This window comes from Haliaeetus albicilla, chromosome 22 (genome assembly GCF_947461875.1).
Source record: "Haliaeetus albicilla chromosome 22, bHalAlb1.1, whole genome shotgun sequence".
Classification (NCBI taxonomy): Eukaryota; Metazoa; Chordata; class Aves; order Accipitriformes; family Accipitridae; genus Haliaeetus; species Haliaeetus albicilla.
The window spans coordinates 17,678,108-17,701,884 of record NC_091504.1 but is presented as its reverse complement, the minus strand read 5'-3'; the positions used below and the strand labels follow the sequence as shown (position 1 = coordinate 17,701,884).

Sequence of the window (23,777 nt, the reverse complement as noted above, 5' to 3'; positions counted from 1 at the left end):
GACAAGAGACACTGACACATCCCAAATCCTACTCAATATTAGCATTTTGCCAACAGCACTGAAAATCCACAGATGTTTCATGAATATCAGATACAGAAGCTGCTGGTTTAAATACCTTTAGATAGACTCCTAACAATTCCCACTCCTTTTCTCATGGCTTTTCTCCTTCTTATGAACTTGCCCTTCCTTGTACTTCTGGTGTGTAAATTCAGACATAAAGTGAACAGGACACTGTGGCTGCTCTTTGGGACGTAGCAGTCCTTTAAAGAAGCCCAGAATCAGAACACAACTGCTTGTTTTAGCAGAAAGCATGAAACATTTTAGCTTCATACTTAACAGATATTTGAACTCATCAAAGTCATTCCAGTTTTTTACAGCTCTCAGAGACGTGCAATAGAATCACTGGAAACACACAGTGGTAGAAGCAAGTTTCCCACCTCTGTTCCTCTTCTGACATGGAAGATTACAAAGGGTGAAAAACCTGAGCTGAATCTGCCAACATGGGCACCACTATTTTAGCAAAATAGATACCATGAGACATATACTTGGCCCACAGAACATGTTTCCTTGCATAGAGCAAGTCATTGATTGTAAGGTGACCACTGATGCTGATGACAGACACATTATTTCAGCAATGTAAGAACACTGGGAACTACAATAATAATAATAATAAAAGCCTTATGTACAATCACTGCTGCCACAATGCACTTTTACCTCTTGTATAATTGGATCATCTTCTTCATTTGCCATGCTAGGATACAAAAAGCTTTTTCTTGGCTTATTCCTTGGCACAACCTGAAAGAAAACAGAAATCAGAAATGTCATGAGTCATTACATCTGCGCTGCATACCACATGTAGCCTAGAGTATTTGTTCCAAGTTAACTTGGTTCCTTTCAGTGACAATCTGTTTAGTCTGTTTTTCAAAGGAATGTATGTGTTTGCATGATCAGGTCCTCAGTACTCCACAATCTTGACTGACTGCCACCAAATTTAAGAGACAAGCAAATGTCTCAAAAATAGGTAAGTTCTTGTAACTTTTCTGAAAGCCAGCAGTTATGTAAGAAAGAGAACACTAAATCAGTGCTCTGCGGAGGGAAAGACAAACCTTTTGTACTTGCATAAAGTGTATCTTTTACATGCTGCATAACTATAACACACAGGTAGCAGCTGGTTTTCCAGCCAGCACATCTACAGTGCACTGGCTGGTCAGTCAGCATGTGCGATCTTTGAAATTGTGACTGCAGTCGTCACTGTCAGTGACAGGGCCACATGGTTCACTGGCTTCCCTTCTCAGAAAAATTCCTTGAAAGCAGATAATGGAGTAAGCTCCCAGCTAACAAACTCAGAGAAGAAAAAAGCCTGTGTAAACGCTGTGCTTGGGGCCAGTCAGTATTCCTATATGTGAATGTGCTGACTTTGATTTCATCCACCTGATATGTTGCAGCCTTGTCTCCTGACCTACCACTCTTCAGATTGTATTGCTAAATGAGAGCTCCAAAATATGAGAGCTCCTTCACCTTTCTTGGAGTCCTTTAAAATCATCAGAACAACATATTTTACTTTGTAACTACACCAACTCCAAAGAAAGTAAGAGTCTGATATTAACTGTGGACTGGGTGCTCTAGAACAAAGTGTCATCACGTTCAATACAGTGCTGGAGTCAGTGTCATGCCTGGTTCAGACCTTTGAATAAAAAATGATCCCTCAGCTAAAGCAACAATAGTTTTTCCCTGCTGAAATCAAACAAAAGGACTTACAAATTATTTGGGATGCCATTGCAACAATGTTAATTAGTCCAGATCCTTTAAGACACTGTTAATAAGCCAGTACTGGTCAAAATAGGCATAAAAAAATAAGATCTCTCCCCAACTGACCAAGGAAAGTTTTAACAACAAAGATGATCAGGCAAACAAAAAAGATCTATGTTCAGGAACCCTCCCTCACTGTCTTCTACTCCTCAATGCCAGCTTGCTTCTTTGCTGGACCTCTTATGGAGGAATAGAAAGAGGCAGCATCCAGGATCAGCTGGCAATAGAGAGGTTGTAAAAGAAAGAAGCCAGCATCCATGTTACATCCAAGATGGTGGCGGGTTTTTTTAAATACACAAGCCACCACACAATTTAACCAGCTCAGTATATTTCAACAGGCTTCTCAAAACATCACGTTAATATACATGCAGCTATCCAAGAAACCCTTCAGAGAGGCTGGATAGGCATTCTGAATGTGAGTGTTATTAACATCACTACACAGACAAATTTCCATTCAGGCAACACCTCTGGTTTATTTACACTGTTTCTGCCATTCCACCTAGAAGTATGGTTCCATATTTTTCACTTACAGGTTCTCCACTACCAAAAAAGTGCCCCTCCCAGTACTGAACTGGAATTTTCCATTTCTTTATGCAGCAGCATATCCCTGGCTCTTCCCACCATGCCTCTGTATTTCAAAACTTACCACTTAATAATATTTCAGATTCATATTTAAAACAATTTTGTAGAAAGGCAAAAACCTTCATGGCAAAAAGCCAGGATCTTAACCACAGGCTGGAGCTGTTACTGCACAACCGTCAGTATGTGATATCTGATTGACATCAGAGCCGTTTCTGCAATCAGGCACTCAGTTCTTCACAAAAATACATGCACGAATATGTTGTTTTAAAGAAAAGAGATTTGTCAGTTCCAATATTGCTTTCTCCGCTCATGTACCCTGGGTGGCCTGACACAGCAGGCTCATGTAAAGCCAGTCTGATAGCTCTGCATGAAATGAAACAACTGCAATTTTCATTCAGAACAGAGCCGATGACGGGAGGATGCTCAAGATGTGTGAGAACATGTGATAACACCCAGAAGGTAGAAGACTTGGGTCCATACCCTCCTTCCTCACCCCCCCTGAGAGGACTGGGAACCACCCTTCCCCTCTTCACAGCCTGAGTGCCAAGTATGTGCTAGCTTGCTCTCTCTCTCCTGAAAAAGTTATTCCACTTTCCAGAAGACAAATTAAGATTCCCTGGGCTAAGGAGAGAAAGAGAAACTTAGCCTGAAGGACCTGGCCTCTGGTCCCTCATCTAACACTGCTTACGCAACGATACACGAAATCTCTTTGTGAATCCAGCTGTCAGTACTCAAGGAAAATGTTGTATTACAGAGATTACATTTTTTTCTTATTCATTTAAGGATAAAGAATGACTACAGTTCCTTTTACTGGAGTATCAGAATGACAGGTCTATAAATAGGAAGCAGTGTGTCCCAGCACAATTTATAATACTCATGCAACTCGAAGGAATCTTCTGAATCAGAATGAAGCTTTCACTGAAGGCATGCAAATGCAATTCTACATTTACAGTATATATATGGTGGTGTACATTTCTATATTCATCATATATATATGACACCACAAGAGTTATAGAATGGAATTAAACACTAGGAGATAGCAAACACGGTCAACAGTTTCAAATTTCCTTCTGGCAAAATTGTTTTCTTTTAAAAACGACTTTCCTTTAAGGTGCAAATCAAAATATAATGCAAGTTATTGGTATGAATCATTGAACATTAGAACACCTTGCAGGAGGGCAAAAAGTATAAATCTTCTCATTTCTCCTGCAATGTGACCAACACTAGGACCAATGAAAGCGCTCCTTAGCTGCCTATACCATCATCAATTTAGAACCAATGAAGAAAAACATTGTGGTTAAAGAACTGTAAAAATCAGTGATGAAGCAACTGAATCCTACCTCTAAGTTTGAGCTCAGAAGGGCATTTGGGTACCAGAGCTATCTTTTTTTAATTTTTGTTACCAAAGACTTTTAATATAACTGTAAGAAGAAAAACTGCAAATCTGCATGTCATCTGACACATGCAGACTTTTAGCCAGGCCTGCAAGAAACGGTCCAGCATTTTACCAATACCTATATTTGTCAGTAATAATGGACCCCCCCACTGCCAACACTGAAACTTGAAATATTCTTCACATATAATTATGCAGTGCAGGAAAGGCCAGGCACTCCTGCCACACCAGTGCCTTAAAGCATAGATAATGAACCAGTAAAGTGGGAAAAGTGCCATCTCCTGAATCACTACCGTAATTTCCTCCGGCACCTGGACTTGCTTCTGTAGGGGGGTCTCTCAGTCCAGCCCTAGCAGCAATCCTCTAGCTGAGGGTGGCCCATGGCATACAGTAAAATGGAAACTGCAAAAAAAGCTGAAGCACCTTCCAAACATTTATGGTAATTACAATTTTGACCCAATTATTTGCTTAATTTTCTCCTTGCTTTGCTCATCTGCAAGCAGCTTTGCACAGTCATCTTCTGGTAGTGAACGCAAAGAGGGCTCCTCTGCACCAGGACCTCTCTTTGGAGGTGATGTCACTGAGGCACATCTTCAGGATTTAAGAGATTATGCATTAATCATGAACCTTTCTTTAACACCTCAAGGTTTATGTAGCCAAGTGCTAGGCCTGTTGTGCCAGGCACAGGGATCAAGATGCTCGCTGCTGTGTGGTAATTCTCACAGGGGCAGCCCCGGACCGTGGCAGGTCACGGTGCCAAGCCCCATCTTCCACGCAGGCAGCGCTCCACCTCGCAGAGGCTCAGTCGCGGGCCCTGCTCACCCCAACGCTCCCAGCTGGCAACGGCGTCTTCATTTCTGGCAACTTCCGAACCTACTGTCTCCTGACACAGCAGCCTGGCAGCAGAGTGGGAGCGCAGGGAAGGAGGACCTGGGGGGGGGAGGCCGCGGCCAACCGCCCAAACCCTCATGTAACCCGGGGATGAAGCAAATCCACCCCGGAGCAGGAGGGAGCGGGCGCCTCGACCCCCGGGAAGGGCCCCGGGCCGGCCGGCGCCGCCGCCTCACAGCCCCGGGAGGACCGGCCGACTCCCGCCGGCCCGCCGGTGAGGGGAGCCGAGGGGCCGCGGCCTGACACCGGACCCCTGCCCGCTCCCTTCAAGGGCCCGCCACGGCGACCCCGACCCGCGTGGGTTCCTGTCAGTGCCCCGCCCGGACGGCCGCGGCCCCGCGCCCCCGGTGCGCCCCGCGGTGTCAAGTCCTCAGACGGTCTCGCCTCCGCTGCCCTCCCCGCACAGGCAAAACCCACCTCAGCCCAGGCCGCGCTCCTCCCCCTCCACCGCCCGCAGGGTCCCCGCCGCCCACGCGGCCCCGGGAGGAGCAAAAGCGGCGCCGCAACCGCCTACCTGGCGGAGGGCCGGCGCGGGCAGCGGGGCCGCCGGCTCCCCGGTGGCGGTGCGCGGCGCGGCGGGCGGCTCTCAGGCAGCGGCCATGTTGGTGTCACTCCGGCCGGCACGTGGGGACGCGGCCCTCCTCCTACCCACAATGCTCTCGCGGGCGGGCGGCGGCGCGGCCGCCAGGGGGCGCTACAGCGGCGGCGGCCCGAAGCAGAAAAAGATCCGCTGGCAGCGGTGGGATTCGAACCCACGCCCCCGAAGAGACTGGAGCCTTAATCCAGCGCCTTAGACCGCTCGGCCACGCTACCGCCCTGAAAACGCCTTCTTCGCCGCCACTTTTACCCCACAGCACACACACACACACACACACACCCCCCCCCGTTTTTCTTTTTTCCTTTCTTTTTTTTTTTTCCTTCAGCAGCCCCCACCCCCCCCATCTCCAAGCCCGGGTCCCAGCAACCGCTCTCACTCCACACCCCCTCCACCCTCACAATAAAATACTGCGGTTTTTTTTTTTTTTAATCCCTGTCTCCAAGCAGGTGCAATGCAACCAGGGACGGAGTGGGAGGGGGCAGCGCCCTGCGCGTCCCCACGCCGCGGGGGACCCGGGGGGGGACAGCGCGGCAGAGGGCAGGGCCGGGCGGGGGCTGGGGCCGAGCCCTCCGCGCCGCCCCGCCGCCACGTGGATGCCGTGGCAGAGCACACCCGCCTTTGCGGTACGTGGGGGCATCGCCTGTGCACCCCCTCTGAAAGTCTAAAAAAAAAAAAAAAAAATCTAAAAACTATGCATTTTCATTTCCTGCTGCCAAGCTACAACTCACTGAATTTGCAAAGTGAAAAGTCAGCAGACTTGATGGTTGGGGGATTTGGGTTTTTTTGCTTGCAGCACAGGGATCAGCATGCCAGGCTGCGGTAGCAGCAGCAGTAGTAGTCAGTACAACTCTTGTGAAAAGGGGTAGTAGCACACTTTAGCTGCCCGGTGCCCCATCAAGGTGCCCTTGGGAGTCTCTGTCCGCGTTTTGCCTGAAATGGTAAGTTTTGGTAAGTTTTCCTGGGGAGTTAATGTTATTCTCACCCCTTAATTAGAGCTGAAGGGTTGCATTTGGAGAAAAATTCCAGCTTCTTTAGGGTAAGGCCACAAATGCAGCTTGATTTAATTCTGTAGTTGTGGCAGTCCATTTAAACAGGATAGAGAAAATAAACCTGCTGGAACCCTGCCGACAGCCTCAGTTCACCCATCTCCCCTGGCACCTCCCACAGCCTGCCTGTCCCTGCAGCACCCTGCGGTACCAGCTCTCTTTCCAGGGTGCTGCTAGACATGATTCTGCCAAAAGGCTGCAGGTTTGCAGCATCTTGCTAAAAATTTCATTCACTGCCTACAAGTACTGAGGAATAACAGCACACACATGTAAGCGTGAATGGGATCCTCCTTCAGCACTGCTGTAGTTCCACACCCTCTGCTCAGTGCCTTTTCAGAAAGATGTGGGTTTTGAGGGGAACAGAGGGAGTTAACACTCATCCCACAGCCCTGGCTTTGCAGAAAAGCAGGAGAGGTTCAAGGGGGAGAGAAGGCAGGCAGACCTGAATTGGCTTCACAGAGCAAATTACCTGTAATTTGTTCAGGCAGAAAAGTTTAGGGCAAGAGTCCAATTTGGCAGTCTCCAAGCACTTGTCCATGCAGCAGTGGACATGGGGTACCATCCACAGCACTGCACATTTGGTGTGTCGGGGGGAAGATGCGGTGTGCGAGAGGCTGCACCCACCACATCTTACAAGTGGTTTTCTTACTGCAAGGGCTGCCTGGCACCACAGGTCCTTTTGCCCAGGCAGTGAGAGGTACCAACACCCTCCCAGAGAAGTGCTTTTCTGCCCTGCTGTGGGTGAGGTCAGCCTCTGTCCCTGAAACGGCCACAGGGACACTTCTGAACGCTGAAGGAAGCCTGTGTGCCCAAGATTATTCACATCAGCCATGTGTCACACAGGGGATAAGAACACAGGTCACCCCTCGGGACTAGCAGTTGAGTCACCAGATTTCTCATTTTACCAGTGCGAGGTAAGATGATGATGATGGGACTTTTTCCAAATTAAAATGAACTTACAGGAGAACTCAAAATATAAAACAAGCTACCAGCTTCCGCATATTGCTTTCCTGGCACAGGAGTTAGCCAGAGAAGAGCAAGCACCCAACACTTGCATCAATTATGTCTAGACTAAGGACCAGGCCTGATGGTTACAAACGTGTGAGCTGTCCCCATGAAGTGTTCAGGTCCCCAGCAGTGGCAGGCATGAGAGAGATGCCCCTGAACTTAAACCTGAAAACAGCCTGACTCACCACCAGAAGCACTGGCCCTGAATCCAACCCGAGGTTCAAGCGAAATCCTCCCTTTCAAAATTCAGATGAGAAGTCCTGATTTGGCCCACCTAAACTACACCCGTGTCTGTCAGCAGCCACTCTACTCTCAAAAGTTAAATTATACCTGTGGGGAAGAAAGTGAGATTCCAATCAGTCCCACAGACCAGTAATTAAGAAACAGGCAATATTATTTATACTTTATAAGCTGTAAGTGTTGGCTGTCTCCATGCTTTCTGATGGATGCTATCCCCACTTCATTACACTTGCCAAACACTCCAGCTCTCAGTGACAGCAGCTAAAGACCTGCAGTGCCAAATTTCACCATTTTTCATCTTAGTGATGCTACAGCGGAGTGAAGAGGCCCTGCTGGGGCTTTTTTGTTCTGAGATTCTGCTATTTCACAGTGCCTTTGCTAGAGAACAATTTTATATCATTTAAACTATACAGGTATAATAAATTATACCTGTCTAAATAAAGCAATGAAAAAGCAACAGTAAGAGCTCAATTTTTAACAGTTTAAAAGGGCTAGTATCAGACAGTTTATTCTTTAAAAGGAAGGGGAATAAGTCATACTGAAGATGACAGTGTATCATTAGATACCTGTAGCCATTACAGAAACCTCTCGCACCTCAAATCATAGAGGCCAAGTATTTCCATGCTTTTCTCTGGACTAAGCAAGGACTGAAGGCATAAAGATGCCTCTGTAGTATGCCTGCAAATGAGCACTTCAGTCCTTACATCTTATCCCATATTAGTTACCGACACTGCATGTGCAATTGAATGCAAATAAAATAGAACATTTAGTTTTCTTGAGGAAAACAGATTTGATTGGTACCTATCTAGTTATTTCCTCCCAGTTAGTTACTGAAAGTGAATGAAATCAGGGATGGAATAATAAAAACACCACAGAGGATTTCTGGAAGCTTGCAATAGTAGGATTGAACTTTGGCAAATTATAAAGAAAAAAACAAAAGCAAACCCCCACATGCAATGACCGAAACTCTACTGAGAAAAGTGACAAAAAGAACTTTATTGACCAGCCAGAATGAAACCAAAGTGAATGAGAGGACTAAGTGATGCAGACAATCAGTATTTGCATGTCTGACATACTAACAAAGGCTTCCATCTCACTGTCCTTATCCAAGCAATATTCCCACTGACAGTGGGAAACACTGAACCTGGGTAAGTTCTGGCAGACTGATCCTCAGATTTATTTTCACATTTTTAAAAAATACATATTTTTATTTATTCATTGTGAATAGATTAAAAATACAGCATATAGCAATATCATTCCAAAAGTCTGTCAAATATATAGTTTTCTATTCAAAAGAATGTCATAGAATAAGTTGTGCATATTTCTGTAAACAATTTCCATTTTCAAATGATTGACACTCCTATTTATTGTATAGCAAAATAATATACCACCACCTTAGGACAGAAGGTAGTCTACATCACTAAAAAAATAGCATTTGCAAACAAAGAATTAATCATAATTTTTTCACTGAGCTGTGTGCACATTTACATACCAGATCTACGAGAACTGTCAGCAACTTCAGCAACTCCTGAATTTAGCAAATCAAACTACACCAAAAAGTGTCAATAATTACACTCTATGTCCTTTACGTACACATTTTGGACAGGCACACTCAATCTCCTCTCCTCCCTTCATGGTTGGTGGTGGTGTTACACATGCTTCCTTCTCAAGGAAAATCTCAGACTTGGCATCAACACCTTCTGAGGAAAACAAATCCTTTTGCCTGAATTTGTTATAGTGCCTACACTGTATCGGTTCTGCACAAAACACTCTGACTATTCAGCTGTCTTCAGAGGTGAAAGGCACATTCCCCTTTCACTGAGAGCTGATATTTTAATGCTATGAACTGAATGAGCAAAAAGACCACATCCAAAAGAGGCTTTAGGCATGTAAAGCAGAACTTTGGATAGGCACTTAAAAAAAACCAACTTGCGATCCTACAAACTCAGGTTTTATTTCACCGTATTGGGTCCAAAAAATACTAGGTCCAAAAATTTGGTTATTTCAGTACCTAGCTTTGTATCTGCCTAAGCCCAACGGAGATCTAGAAATTAGACATTCCTCCATTAATGGGTGAAAAGCTTCACCTTCACTCTCAAAATAAAACAAAAAGGCCATGAGCGCTATTTTCCCACATCCCCTGCATTATACAGGAAGATGTGGCTATGTATTGCAAGGTTACTCACGGCAACTGCCTGGTCGTTACAGCACCCACTCAGAAGTACAACATCCGAGGACACCTCTTCCTTCTCTGCTAGAAAGGATTCAAATCTTCCCATCTCACTTCCTTAACTACCAGGATATCACCTCTTTCAGACAGTGGCAGTTGTTAACTAACATCATGCTTGGATACTGTTTAAACAGTAATTCAAGATCCACTTGTCAGAAAGAGAGTTAATGGGGAGCACAACTTTGGAGCCCAGTGACAGGCACTCACACAAGAAAGGAAGAACTGATTTCTGTTCCTTGAGTGGTTTCTACGTTTTACAAGAAATTAACATTACTTGGCTATGCATGCAAGAAGTCCCAATGAAATCAACTGCATACTCTAGCAGCCTGCTTAGTTTTAAGCATGCTTTTAAAAGCTTGGTTGAAGTGAGGCTGGTGAGCATTATAGGTCATTCAGCACTTCATAGGGGCTGCCCCTTACCCATATCAATTTACACCCTCAGGAGACTGTAAAGCCAAGAAAGCAAAAGCTTCCATCTTAATCTCCTGCAGAATGACTGTTAACCATGACCAAGAAATAGGAACAGCTTCTGTACTATCTGTATAGATGTCACAGCAGCTTTGGAATAAAATACTGGATTTGGAAGAAACTTTATGCAATGATAATTCAACCACCGTTATGTATTTGTCCTCCCATTACTGGTTAGGATTATGCAAACAGGACACAGACATTCAAGTGTTTGGGATAATATTGTTTTTTCTTTTTAACCAGCAGTTTTCTCTAACTGGCGTTTGAAACCATTTGCAGATAAAACACTATTTTAAAAGCTATTTAAACCAGATAAATTATTTTCTATACATAGAAATAAGTGAATCAACATCCTCTAACCTTTTCAAACATCCCTCTGGAAATGGTGGAACGTGTACTCTCATTTTAAGTGATACGATCTAGCTTCACTGAGAATTGAGATGTCACTGTAAAAATAACTTCAAGTTACCCATATATTACAGACCTTGCTACTGTACATCATTGGACAAATATCATATAAGATCACTAGAATTTTATACAACTAGGTTATGATATGGTGCAAAATCTGAAAATGAGAGAGGTAGCTGGATGCCTCACCTCATCAGGAACATCAGTGATTTTCTGATGATAAAATATGCAACGTTGGTAATGAATAAAACATCTTCCACCCCGAATATCCTCACTGCCAATGTGAAGCATCTTCCCTGCACCTCCCCAAACTGTAAGGATTCTATCCAGAATTTGTTTGAGAAGAATAACAGAAGTGCCCAACGACACCAGCATAATAGAATGGGACTACTTATTAAGATGAGTAGCTGCATGCTTAAATTGAAAATTTACATTCACATGCAAATTTGGTGAGATACACCAAAAATAATGAAGAAATGCTGAGAATTTAGGAAAATGTTTTTCTGTATGTGGGGAGGAGAAGAAAAATGTAAACACACTGATCGTTTTCTGTGTAAAAACAGGACATATGAAACCTAAACAAACACTAGCTTCATTTTTCATCAAAAAAAACCTAGGACCCTCCGTTCTAACAGTTAAAAAAATACAAAAGGTCAAGTGTGTCTGTATTACAGCTTTAAAACACTAGCAGAAATACGCTATGGCACCCTACATACCACTTGCATTTGGATTTCTCCCCTCAAAAAAAAAATTAGAAAACTAAAATACAAAAAAAGAAACTGGTAACGCCACATAAAAATATATCTTTTTAGCTGCAAATGCAGCAAGTCTATAAAAAAAATTATATACAAGAACTGCTTAATTGTGGTGTCATTCTTCCATCATCGCCCAAGCCTCTTCTGCTTTTTGGTAGTACTGATTTGCCAGTCTGCCTTTCATGGCTTCCATTGCTGCTTCTGCTGCTTCTGTGTACAGCTCACCTAGAGCAGGAAATAAAATCAGTTATGTTGACAGCGTGAAGAAAAAATACCTCTCTTGCCTAAAGCAATTAAAGGACAAAAAAGAGAAATTGAGGTCAAACTACAGGGCCAGGTGTATTTTGATAGTGTCAGGAGAGTTACATCAGCTGGGAATCTGGCTTTTACTCTTCAAGTTGGAAGTTATGACAGGCTGCTGATGACTATTCAATGTATTTAGAAGGATTGGAAGTATGACCAGCCTGTAGGATCCCCCAATACAACTCTAAGACTTAGATGCGTGACATGTAGATTACACAACAACTAAGACAATGTTGTGTAGGGCTTGGGAGTCATGGGTGTAACTCAAAATACAAGTAGCAACCTGCACTTCAGTGGCCTCACAAGGAGCGAAGGTTGCTTGCTAGTGACTCAGTGTGTCACAGGACTGGACCTGGCACCACCCACTACCCCTGTCATTGGCAAGATCTCTTATTTCACTGTTTCCAGCCTTGTATCACGCAGCATCATTACAGCTTCATCCACAAATCTGAGGGTACTGACCCTCTGTATGCTTTATAACAGCTGAAGCAGGAAATGTATTTTTGGGCTACATGCTGGGGGAAAAGGGAAGGAAAAGCAGGATTACTGATTACAGAAATAAAATGAGGCCTCACCTGATCTCTGTGGATCCTTCTTCAGGCGGAACCCTCCCGTCATTAACATCTCTGCTTCCCTGGCCAGGAGCAGGTATCGGGGCTCATCCTGAGTGCCATCATATTCACCTCCCTCATCATAGTCGGTCATGTTCAGTGCAGCATTGTACCAGTACAGCGCCTCCTTCCAATCCTGTACTCTAAAGTTAAAAATAATTTTTAAAGATGGTTACCTTAGGAAACAAATGTACTTTGCATCAGAGATTCAGAATTCACTTTTGCACTAGGTTTTCAGAGCCTTGATGCTCTCCAAGAAAGCAAATGTTCTCGTGAAGGCTCACTAACTCTGCACTGCAGCATCAGGTCACTATACCAAACTGAGGCTGGGGTCACTTTATGCAGTAATGACAGAGGAGAAAATATCAGACTGAAATGTCTTGCTGAACTCCAGAGTCTGAGCTTCATTACCAGTTGTATGGGTTTGGTCTGGCATTTATATTTGTGAAGATAGCTGATATAGAAAGAATCTGAAGTTGCTGAGAGTCTTGTTTCATAAATACTTGAAAATCAACAATTTTCATATTGAGAATGCTCAGTGCACTTCAATGAGAAGTTTAATGTTGTTTTAAATTTTACCATTGCCAAGAGTTTCACTGTTGTGCAAAACAGAAAACTCATGTAAATAACAAAGACATGCTGCAATACAAAAGCAGAAAAATCACTATCATCACCTGGTACTTAAGGAAGTTAGTATTTGTCCACTTTCAAAAACTCATCTAAAATGCTAAAAAAAAAATCAAAATCAAACCAATATACTGCGTAGCCTTTTGGCAAATCAAAATCTAGTTCTTAGTCATAATGCTGCTCCTATCCCTCCTATCAAGATAGGAGTGCTGGCCAAATTAAGAGAGGCTTACTGAGGTAAAAGCATTTTAAACTTCTTAAAACTTAAAATCATCCTTAATTGCAAGTAACATCCTCAGCATTAAGACTATGTTCCTGTGAAATGTCCATTCCTATTTTTATTACAAGCAGTGAAAGACTACAACTGTGACAAATACTTCACTCATCTGACTGCATCTTGTCTACATTGATTTGGGACTTCACCTCTTTCTCCTGTTCTACAGCTTTTTTCACAGCTTTATTAGAAAAACACCACCACTTTTAAAAAAACCTGTGCTTTCAAAAAATCACTAAGGAGGAGACATGGCAGTTGTAATACTTTTCACTTATTTTTACGGTACTACACCTCCGAAAGAACTCTTGTGTTCGTTTTTTCCCACTGATCCCAGGATTTTCAAGTATGCAACTCCCTGTGAAGTCAAGGGGAGTTTTGTTACAAACTTCAGAGCACAAAACAACCTGGCTACCATAGGGCAACCTCAGCATGATGGCTAAACTCAAACATGCAGGTGGATTCAACACACACGCAGGTGTCCAACAGCAGAAGTGATCTCTGACTTTCTTTCTGTGCTGATATATCATGGCCTAAACCCTGCTTTTATTCACACCTGGATAAGTTTGAAGTAACTCCATTACTTCATAGCATTACTTATGACATAACAGCTCTTTATGTGAATGAAAGACATGCAGCCATTGCTTCTCCCCTTGCTCCCCCCCCCGCAGTGGAGTACCACCAAGTTAAGTTACTCAGTCATGCACAATACCTGTCTGAACCAAGATTTACACCTGTATCATATGCTCTTGCTACCAAAATCATGGAAGGCCGGTCTCCAGCTTCTGCTGCTCTCAGCAAGTAATCAAATCCTTTATTTCTGTTCTCCTTGGTGTCCTAGTAAAACAAACAAAACCTTTAAAATGCATGTTTCTAAGTAAAACCATCCCTTCCTTCCTCTAACACTAAATGCAGTTTCTCCAAGTCAGTAATGGCTGCAAGTGTTTAGTATGTCTGAGAAACAGGCCCAGCCACAAGAAACTAAGACGCTGAAGAGTAAAGATCACTTCAAAAACTTCCCGAAGGTATGCAGTAATTTGCTCACAAAACCAGGAAGAAGCAGCATTTTTTTCTGCTTTGTCCAAGTCCTTAATTACAAATCATCTATTCTCTCTGAAGAGGCTACAGAACACCTAACCGTGGTTACTGTTTTGTCTCCATTTCCTGCTATTCTTATGTTATTTTTACAGTGGACCACAATTCTTCATCTTTCTGTTTACCTCTAGAGTGACCTCAGAAAGAATATGATGTGGCAGCTGAGAGCACATGAGTCCTAACCCAACAATGGCTTCCAGCTCCCCACAGTCTGCAGCATGCTCCAGGTGAAACAGGGCTGACTCCTGATCCCATTCCTTGTCTTTCTCACAGAAACGCCCAGCTTCATGATAGCGAACCATGGCCAAATGAACCTAGAATACAGTTGTACACGAAAGAGACACAAGTATTAAGTATAGATCTGATTCTTCAAAAGCCCTGTGCCCATACTTTACTTAGGCACAAAAATACCTCTCCGAGGTGACTACTTAAAGCTAATTGTGTACCTTTGTGACTAAGCAGAGGACTAGTTTGATAACACACAGATCTGGAGCCTGACTTGTGCCTGAACAGATTAAACAGGCAAAAAGTGATGATTATACGCAGTGCAGCTGCCTCTCCAGTTCTGTAAGCTTAGACACATACAGCTTTATAAACTTGACTACTAGAGATAAAAGACCTAATTCAGCAAGACAGTAGCTGCCACAACATCTTCCCACATCCATGTGCCCTAAGCAGTATCCCAGCAGTTGCCACACCAGAGCACCAGGTCCTTAAGGGCATGTCCCAGCGTATCTGCTGGGGCCTTGGAGACCTGTAGGAGGGAGTCATAGTTAAAGGCACCCAGCCTGCAACTGCCTAACATGGCAGCCAGCAGTGCAAACGGCAGTGACCACAGGTCAAAGACTTTCATGTACAGCAAGGGCCCTCACAGGAAAGGAGTTAACCTGAGGCACAGAAAAATCAAGGTTAACCAGGGTAAAATCCTCATACCACTGAAGCCTTTATTGTCAGTGGGGGCAGGATTTCATTCCAAACATGCCATGGGATTTTGAGGGTGTTTTTTCCTCCCCTCCCCAAGGGAAAGCCAGGTTCCTTCTCAAACCAAAAGGTTTGAGAACATCTGAGGCTCTCAGGATGTTCAGGAAGATCTACACCATGTGTTTTGAGTGTAGGCTTAAGCACATACATAAACCCAAATTTAATTCACATTTATATTGTGTGGGACAGACTAGAGTAAAAAGAGTTGGTCCATCCTACCATTTTTCAGGAGCCTAACCTTGCTGATTTCCAAGGTATACGTGGGTCAGGCACACCATATCTATCCCACTCTGTCTTTGTTGTGTGATGCCTCTGGAAAGGCAGACAAACCAACAGCAGGGTCCTTCCCAAAGGAGATCAGATATTGCAAATCCAAAACCAGATGGAATTCATGGCTTCCTGAGCTTAGATGTCCCTTATAAAATATGACTAGGTGACAGAAAGCTATAGACATTATGTATTTTCACCTGCACAAATAACTCATGCAGGGCAACACCTCTAAGTAAGTAATAAATACAAGATGATTCTTTCCAGTTGGAAAGAACAGCATTACTAGACCCATCCTACCTTCCCAAGGACTGACTTCCCAATTTTCTTTTCAAGTTCTAGTGCATTGAGCCTCTGAATTTCTTGAGCAACACAGGACGGTCTATGGATATGGACTCTGGAAGAGTTGTAGAGATTCCATTTCTCCACACTGATCTGAAATACGGAATATTCTGTTATTTCTATCCAAAATTAAAATGTCCATGTTATTCATATGGATTACCATCCAGAAATCAAAACCTCCGTTAATATTATTACTTATCAGTAAATACTGTAAATTAAGACACAGCTTTCAAAAGTAATGTTAGTAGCTGAATAAATGGTTATTATTCTTCATTAAAGAAACAGAGTAAAGCCTTCTATTTCTAATCCCAACATCAAATATCTTCCATAAATGACAGCAGCAAAGCAAAGCATTATCTTTAAGTTCTGAATCAGAAAAAAAGTACTTATAAAAATAAGCACATGAATAGTCACACTGCAAGCACTGAGGTTATCCATGCACAAAAAAATTAAACCCATACTTTTCTGGTCAGAATTTCAGTTCAAAACATTTTAAATGCTGTTTGCATTCTACAACTCTAGAAAAATGGAAAGTAACTATGCAGAAGATGATAGGCAGATACATGCATTGGTGTTTCTCAGGATGTGCAACACAAATAGCTTTTCAACATAATGAGTGGATGGGAAACAGTAGCCGACAACAATCCTACCAAAATGAAAGCCTTTTGAGGTACACAGGGGAAACACAACAGGGAAGGTTACTGGCACAGAACTTCAGTCTGTTAAAGCTGTTTCAGTTTCCTGAAACAGCAATATATAATCATTACAAGGAAATTCTGAAAAGCGTATCTAATTAAATTATTCATTGTTGTCAAAGCTGGTTTTTATTTCCTTGCAGAATAGAGTTATTTGTTTAAGTTTATAGCCACAGAAACTAGTTCTCACAGAAGCTATATTTTGTAAAAACATAGAAGTTCTGGTCTTCCCTAGCTCAGTTATTTACATAGTGGAGCGAGCTACTGTCACATATTTCAAACACGGCATGATTTAAAAAAAAAAAAAAAAAAAAAAAAATCACCCAACCATGTACGGGACACAATTCCAAAAATGAAGTGCAGGAAGGAAATATAATCTAGTTAGGCAGAAAAAAAAAAAAAAAATCCATAGAACTACAAATTTTTTTTTTTTTAAAGTGAGAAACCCCATGCATAATTACTAATTTATATCAGGCATCAGTTACAGAGGTGACAATTAGTTTGTAACGGTACTTCTTTAACTGGGAAATAAAGACAAAACAAAAAAGGAAACAACAGAGAGTGGTAAGTTAATATTAATAAACACATTCTGTAGCTCAAAAGGAAGGAAAACTGACATCTTATTTAGTGATGTGAAGTTAGATGGCAGATGAGTAGAACAAAGGACAAGCAGATTTGCAAACTCATCGTCTATGAACATTTCTGCTTTATTTACCCTTGCAGAGCTTCCCAAACTGTCTTCATCAGATTCATGTCTTCGGTTGTTGTTTGAATGGCCCTATGTTAATGTAAAGATTTGCATCATTTAATTTGCAGCAACTGATGTGTGCCAGTTATACCTCTAGACAATTCCTTTCCAGCAAAATTAATAGTGTCAATGACCAAAATAGTTTTCCACTGGATCCTTCTCTCTCAGTGATATCACAATATAAAAAGAAACATACTGAAATGGTAACGAATATGGCACACCGAGGCTTTAATCCTGTAAACTAGATATCCCATGATAAATACCTTGCCGCTTCAAAGGTGACAAAAAGAGTGGTATCTTTAGAAGCAGTATTCTCTTTCCTGTCTTCTAATTAAATATCTAGTTAAGATCTTCAGGTCAAAAAGCATTTATTTAAAAGTTTGTATTTTAAAGGAGTAACCAACTAAGGCACAGGAATTCTAAAGTTGCATATTATTAACTGACAACAACATTAAGTTCTGTAATATCTCAAGCCATATAGTCATAGAAAGTAGAGAGGGTAAGAGAGTCTGAAAGTAGATCATATTCATAGATTCCATATGATAAGAAGCTGGCTGCATTTCTCAAATGCAATACAGAATACTTAAAAAAACCTCCACAATAATATGCAATCAAATATAATGTTTGAAAGTAAGCTCCTTACAAATAGTCTTTTTCCTATAAAAGTGTCATTAACATTCCCAAGATGAGTAAGTAATTTTGCAACATGTGGGAATTTCTTTCCAACTGTTTCCTCTGTTTGAAAAGTCTAGATCAAGATGGATAAAAAATAAGATTCTTCTATGGAAACTGTTCAAGTATGAACAGGCCCAACTCTGCTAAACACAGAGTCAGATTCTTACCCTCTCTCTATGATCCAGATCTTCTAGCTCACTTCTCTTTTCACTGGGATATCCACTGTCTCCACCATTTTCAAAATCCTACAGAAGATAAGAACAAAACATCATAGCATTAGCACTACCCTTTGTAAGATCTCAGCTGGACATTTCCCAGAGAAAACCTTCTGCTGGTTCAGTGAGATATGTTGGATGGATATATGAAAATGATTGTATGTTGTGCTACCTCTGACAAACAGAACAGGACTTAATGACCCAGAAGGTACTGTCCAAGTCTGTGTTCTCTCTTAGATATATTACAAAAAAAAAAAAAAAAAAAAAAAAAAATCAAGGATTCACATACTTTATCAAAACAAGAGTCCACTTAATACAGTTTTCAGTGGTAGCCAGTTAAAAGATAGAACAGTAACTGACAGCCCCTGGTACTAAGGCCCTAGTGTTGGAAAATTCCCATTGCAAACTTATTGCAGTCTCCTCAAGTGAGGTTCTCTAACTTCCCACAGTACCAGTATTTGCAGAGACCTAATTAACGGGGATTCTGTTTAGCTTTCATACCACAGCAGTTGGCACAAGTGCCAAAGACAGAACATGCAGGCAGGGGAACAGACACACACTTAAATTATCTATCTGTTAAAATACACCAGATGCAAGTAAATTTCTGAAGGAGGGGGAGGGGGGGAGAATACTATTTTAAAATAAAATGTTCTTCCTTTATTAGGTAATGTGACCTGCAGCAATGAAAGCAGGCAGAGCACCTTTATGTGCTTTCACTGACTGCCTTCAGGCAGGCAGTCCTTTAAAAACACATTAATTAAGGAACTGCAATCTCATTTTCTGTTGGAAAGACACTCACCCTTTGGTTATCAAGCTCATCATAGTCTTTGTGAACGAAGTTATCTACTTCATTGAACACAGGCCAATCTAGGAAGAAAAATATTTGCTTCTTATTGTAAGGATAACATGCTTGAGGAAGAAGCTCTACATACCATCATTTTACTGCAGTTTTTTCACAGAAGCATCTGTGCATTAATTATCTACACAGAAGTACTTTTAGTTTTATTTCTGTTCAAAGAGGAATGCTAGAGACAAGTATCCTGGACTAAATACAACATGCTATTGTGTTTAAAACCAACAAAATAAAACAAGTCACTGTCAAATGTTCAGGAACCCCCAGGGAAGTTATGTATGAGGCTCACTCACTAAGCATGTCCATCTTTTGGCTGTGAGGAGTTGCTGAGGACGGAGAGCAGGGTAGAGAGTCAAATGCTACATCACTCATGCTTTCATCCCCAGAGTTTTCAGACAGGCGGAAAAGCAGAGGAGGCCGACTACCAGAGACTGTTCTCACCCGGCTGCTGCCACATTTTTCCTCTGTGCCACGGAGAATTGTTTGAGCAGATTCCTTGGCAAATTAACAAGTAAGTCCCATGAATAATGCTTCTCTGTATTCTAAGCATGCTACATAAGCCAACATGAATGTTTATTAGGACTCCTCTACAAAACAGGGGGTATAAACACACACATGCATACATAACTACTTGCTTTGAAAAGTTCTACACCCCAACAAAATATCAAGTCCCGGCATTGTTAAAGTCAGAGAGAGTTCTGTTTATGACTGAATTTCATTCAGAGTGTTTCATCAAGTCCCATTCCCACTAATATCAGTTGAAACTGAGATCAGTTAAAGACAAGTGGTTCTATTCTTTTTTTCTCCCCAAATTAGCTTTGTGAGATATGATACTTACTAATGATTTCAGCATTCAGAGATATACTTGGTCCTAAATATACATGTGTTACAAGGTTCCCTATTAATTAAAGCTACAGCATTAATTCAGAGACAAGTATGGATAAGTCAGCTTTAAACTGCTGTATTTTAAACTGCAACATTAGTGATTAAGGTGGTCTTATTTGCCATGTAAACAGCATACTTCAGTTTTATTTACAGGGCTTTTAAAGTTAGAATAAACCAGCTATACTGCTTAGTTACACTTTTTTCATGAAGCACTTACAAGCAATTTTTTATTACAATCCAAGGCATCCTTCTCTTTGGATGAAAGATCAAATGGTGCAAGCCCCATGCTTTTGCAAATCTTATTGCAGAAATGAGAATGAAAGAACAAGGCCATGCCTCGAACACCTACAGCAATAAAAAAAAAGTGAAGAAAGGGTTTGCTCAAAGTTTATATGATGGTTTACTTATTAAAACTAGAAGTCCCAAAGCATTTTCTAAAAAGTCAAAAGAGAAAGAAAGAGAGAAAGTGCTTTGTAGCACACACAGCTCAACCCACTTCCATTTTATTTTAACACCTGTAAGGGCTTTTCACTCTCTTGCAGGGAGAGGGAAAGAGAGCCTGCAAAAATCTTCAAAAGCTATGTATGCACAGGATAATAATAATAAATTAATTTGCATCATTAAGAAACATGCCTAAATTTGATCCTGCTTACAAAACTTCATGTGTCCTATGAACAACTTCATATCTGGACACTTGGAGCTTTAAAAATATGCAAGGCTTATCTCTCCACATTCAGCTGTATCCATTCCTGTAATGTGGCAAGGAAATTAAAGGCCATGATTATTTGCTCTCACATTGTAGGAAGCTACTTAATTTCTTGACTTGTTTGGTTTAAGAGTAGGCCACAAGACACAAGTCAAGATCAGCTCTCATTTTAGATCCGCTCTTGCATGATGGTTGCCCTGTTGAGGGACTCCTTACAACACAACCTCCCCAGCTGTTTGCAAGACCCTCAGGAATGTGCCTGCTCACTCAGTGTAGTGGCTACTCAGCTGGGAAGAGAAAATAAGCATCCATTAGCATGTGAAACAGGATCACTGATTTTACCTAGGTTGCCATCTCCAAAATCTGTGCCGTTCTCTGTGTGGATCTGAGGGTCCGTGTAAAGATCTCCAACTCCCTGGATATCAACAATAATGAGTTGGTGTCCTGAGCGCTCAAAGGTGAAGTGACTAAAGGCCTGGGAAGAACCATAGAAGATATGTGAGAAGACTCTTCCTTGATCTACTGAAAACAGCAACACATATTCACCCCTTATAAATGCACAAAGAAGCCTGATAACCCTGTCGGTCAAAAATAACTGGTATAAACATCATGATGAAAGCAATGAGAGACTAAAAGCATGCAGCAGATCACTCCTCCAACCTGCCCCCACTCAGAGATGGGCTAAAAGAGGTAGGGTGAAAAGCAGCAGTGGGAACATGCAGGAGAGAGGAGGTTGCTTTATTCTTCCTTCCTGTACTGGAGATTCTGCTTTCCACTACAGTCTTCACCTTAAGAAGTGGGGAGATGCCCCGCAGAAGGAACAACAGTCAGCTCTGAAGCCAGTGCAGAACAACTTCTGCATAAACGTCCTGGCTGTGCCTGTGGATCTCCAAGCTCTGCAGCCCTGGGACACTGCTTCCTTCTGCCAACAGGCAAAGCTCTGACACATTTTGGGGGTGGGGGAGGGGAAGTAGGCATCCCCCAAAAATTCTCCTTCCCCTACTATGCCTTCTGGGAGGTGCCCCTGAACAGCTGATCTGGCTCTACATTCATATATCAGATAATGATATACAGAAATGTACATTTGTTCTCTTTATATGCAACGATTCAAGAATCGGGTATAAAAAAGCCCTTCTCTTTGGCATACAGCTCAGACATGAGGAATCTTCTGGGAAGGTCTCCAAAAAAACGCTGCCAGGCCTGGGGGAGGTGACTGGTGGTGATAGACAAACATCTTAACTGCAGCAAATCTCACAGAACATTTTGTTCCTAACCTGTGAAAGCACAGCACTGATTTAGTGTACAAAAGACAGCCTAGAACATAAACCCTCTGCTTACATTAAGCATCAAGACAAATACCTTAAAAATGGGGGGGGGGGGGGGGGGGGGAATGAAAAGAACAAAACCCTCAAGCCCCAGTAAAACATTCCTTTGCTACACTGATCACTTTGCATTTTTTGCCAGTATTTAAAGTTCTTTTACGAGATCCAGGAATCACTTGATACCTCCACTTGTATTTCTATATGCAATCTCAGATTCCCCTATTCAGAGCTTGTAGCTGAAAAAACCCACCAGATTCTTATATGTAAACGGACTAGATTTTTTATTTACATGAATTGGATATCTGCCACCTCCTTTTGTATATTACATGAGGCACCAGAAGACTATTTAGTACATAGTACGAGAGGTGTCTCTCCCCGCCTTAATTTGAAGAGAGTTTGAAATATGTCAATGCCTGCAATTAAAATTAGTCAAAGGGATTAAGTTTCCAAAGAGTATTAACCATGTTCCACTCAACTAAAATCAACAGACACTGAAATGCAATAAAAAAGCACTCAGCGCTTGAAAGAGCAGGCCCCAAATAAGAGGCAGACATACCGCAAAAAGAGAAATTAATTTGGCATTGTACTGGAAAGCGTGCAGTTTCCCTTCTTGGCAGTAATGCAAGACCTCTGGATAGAGCCAAGAAATTCCCTGCAGCAGACTCTATGGAAAGCATTAAATAAAGCCTCACCTGTGGAGTAAGACGAATGTTATCATCTCGCACAAATCCAGAATTTGAGTTGTATTTGATGTATTTGCCCTCAATATAATGTTCCAGATGAAAGAGAGGCTTTCCAGGTCTGTTCTTCATTTCAATAATACAGGTCTGTACTATATCCACCTGGGGAGTGAAAAGAAGATAAACAATGAATAACAGAATACTGTCTTCAGATCAAAGCATGTGTGAATCCACCAGCTGTGAAAATTTCCTCAATGAAAGAAGCTGAACAATTGCAAAGATCTGTTTGTTTAGCAAGGGGGTGTGGGAAGAGTCCCGTGCTTCTTAGGTTATTGGAGGAATTTCATAAATTAAAAACAGTCACTTCAAAGCAGCTCACTTCTGCAACAAATCCCTCTGAAAAATTCTTAGTAAGTGTTGGCTTTCTATTTTATTTTTGTGGGTACCTTAAGAGTACACTGCAAAGGGCCTACACCCAGAGAGCAAAACATACAGTTAACTACTGCAGAACTTGAAGAAATGCCTTTTCAGAGAAGGACTGAAGACATCTACCATTCAGGTATTTCTGCATCCTGTATCACCTCCTCCCTCTGTCCCAGACACATTCCCGAAGGAGAAACCATCACAATTCTCACTTTGCTTACATCTTTTCCCTCACATGGCATTTAAAACTTCTAGATTTCTAGATTCCTCTCTGTGCACTTCACTTTATACTTCACCTTGCTGTTGTGAGACAGGTAGTTATTAACTAATCCTCATATGGGAGGCAATGCACATAGTCCACATATTCAGAAGCACTCATTTTGGCTATTAAATTGTTAAGGCCCTCACACTGAGGCATACGACTTGACCCAAGCATCTTGTCATGTCACACACAGTCTGTGGTAGAACCAAGAGCAGGAACCAAGATACTACAGTGCATGTACAGCACCCTTCCTACAAGCTGCCTTTTCCACTCATTTGAAGTCATAGTTAACATGCAGGCATTCACTACCAGCTGCAGATTAAAGGGACATGACAGTTTCATTGATACATACTGTGGAAACACTCAACAAAGAGGAGCTACTAGCTGG

At 42.0% G+C, this 23,777-nt stretch overlaps 2 protein-coding genes and 1 non-coding gene across 6 annotated transcripts in view; all 3 read right to left on the bottom strand.

Moving 5' to 3' along the window:
• POLR3E (RNA polymerase III subunit E) overlaps positions 1–5,332 on the bottom strand; it is a 32,240-nt gene extending 26,908 nt beyond the window's left edge. Inside the window, exons 1-2 of one of the 2 annotated variants that reach the window (XM_069810120.1) lie at positions 5,190–5,332; positions 715–795 (exon numbers count right to left, since the gene is read on the bottom strand). In XM_069810120.1, the coding sequence (XP_069666221.1) occupies positions 715–750 (36 nt within the window). In that variant the 5' untranslated portion in view covers positions 751–795; positions 5,190–5,332. Of the gene's footprint in view, positions 1–714; positions 796–5,092 lie in introns of both variants that reach the window. The other variant, XM_069810122.1, reaches the window with a different exon arrangement.
• A 74-nt stretch (positions 5,333–5,406) lies between these two features.
• Positions 5,407–5,488, bottom strand: TRNAL-AAG (transfer RNA leucine (anticodon AAG)). Its single transcript has one exon. It is a non-coding gene; the product is annotated as a tRNA-Leu (tRNA).
• A 3,055-nt stretch (positions 5,489–8,543) lies between these two features.
• EEF2K (eukaryotic elongation factor 2 kinase) overlaps positions 8,544–23,777 on the bottom strand; it is a 33,586-nt gene continuing 18,352 nt past the window's right edge. For all 3 annotated transcript variants that reach the window (XM_069810119.1, XM_009920825.2, XM_009920826.2), the window contains 12 exons: positions 22,717–22,866; positions 21,045–21,177; positions 20,214–20,341; positions 19,405–19,606; positions 19,058–19,125; positions 18,211–18,288; positions 17,336–17,398; positions 15,884–16,018; positions 14,461–14,649; positions 13,953–14,077; positions 12,307–12,485; positions 8,544–11,653 (listed from right to left, as the gene is read on the bottom strand). In XM_069810119.1, coding sequence (XP_069666220.1) covers positions 11,544–11,653; positions 12,307–12,485; positions 13,953–14,077; positions 14,461–14,649; positions 15,884–16,018; positions 17,336–17,398; positions 18,211–18,288; positions 19,058–19,125; positions 19,405–19,606; positions 20,214–20,341; positions 21,045–21,177; positions 22,717–22,866 — 1,560 coding nt within the window. In that variant the 3' untranslated portion in view covers positions 8,544–11,543. The remainder of the gene's footprint in view (positions 11,654–12,306; positions 12,486–13,952; positions 14,078–14,460; positions 14,650–15,883; positions 16,019–17,335; positions 17,399–18,210; positions 18,289–19,057; positions 19,126–19,404; positions 19,607–20,213; positions 20,342–21,044; positions 21,178–22,716; positions 22,867–23,777) is intronic.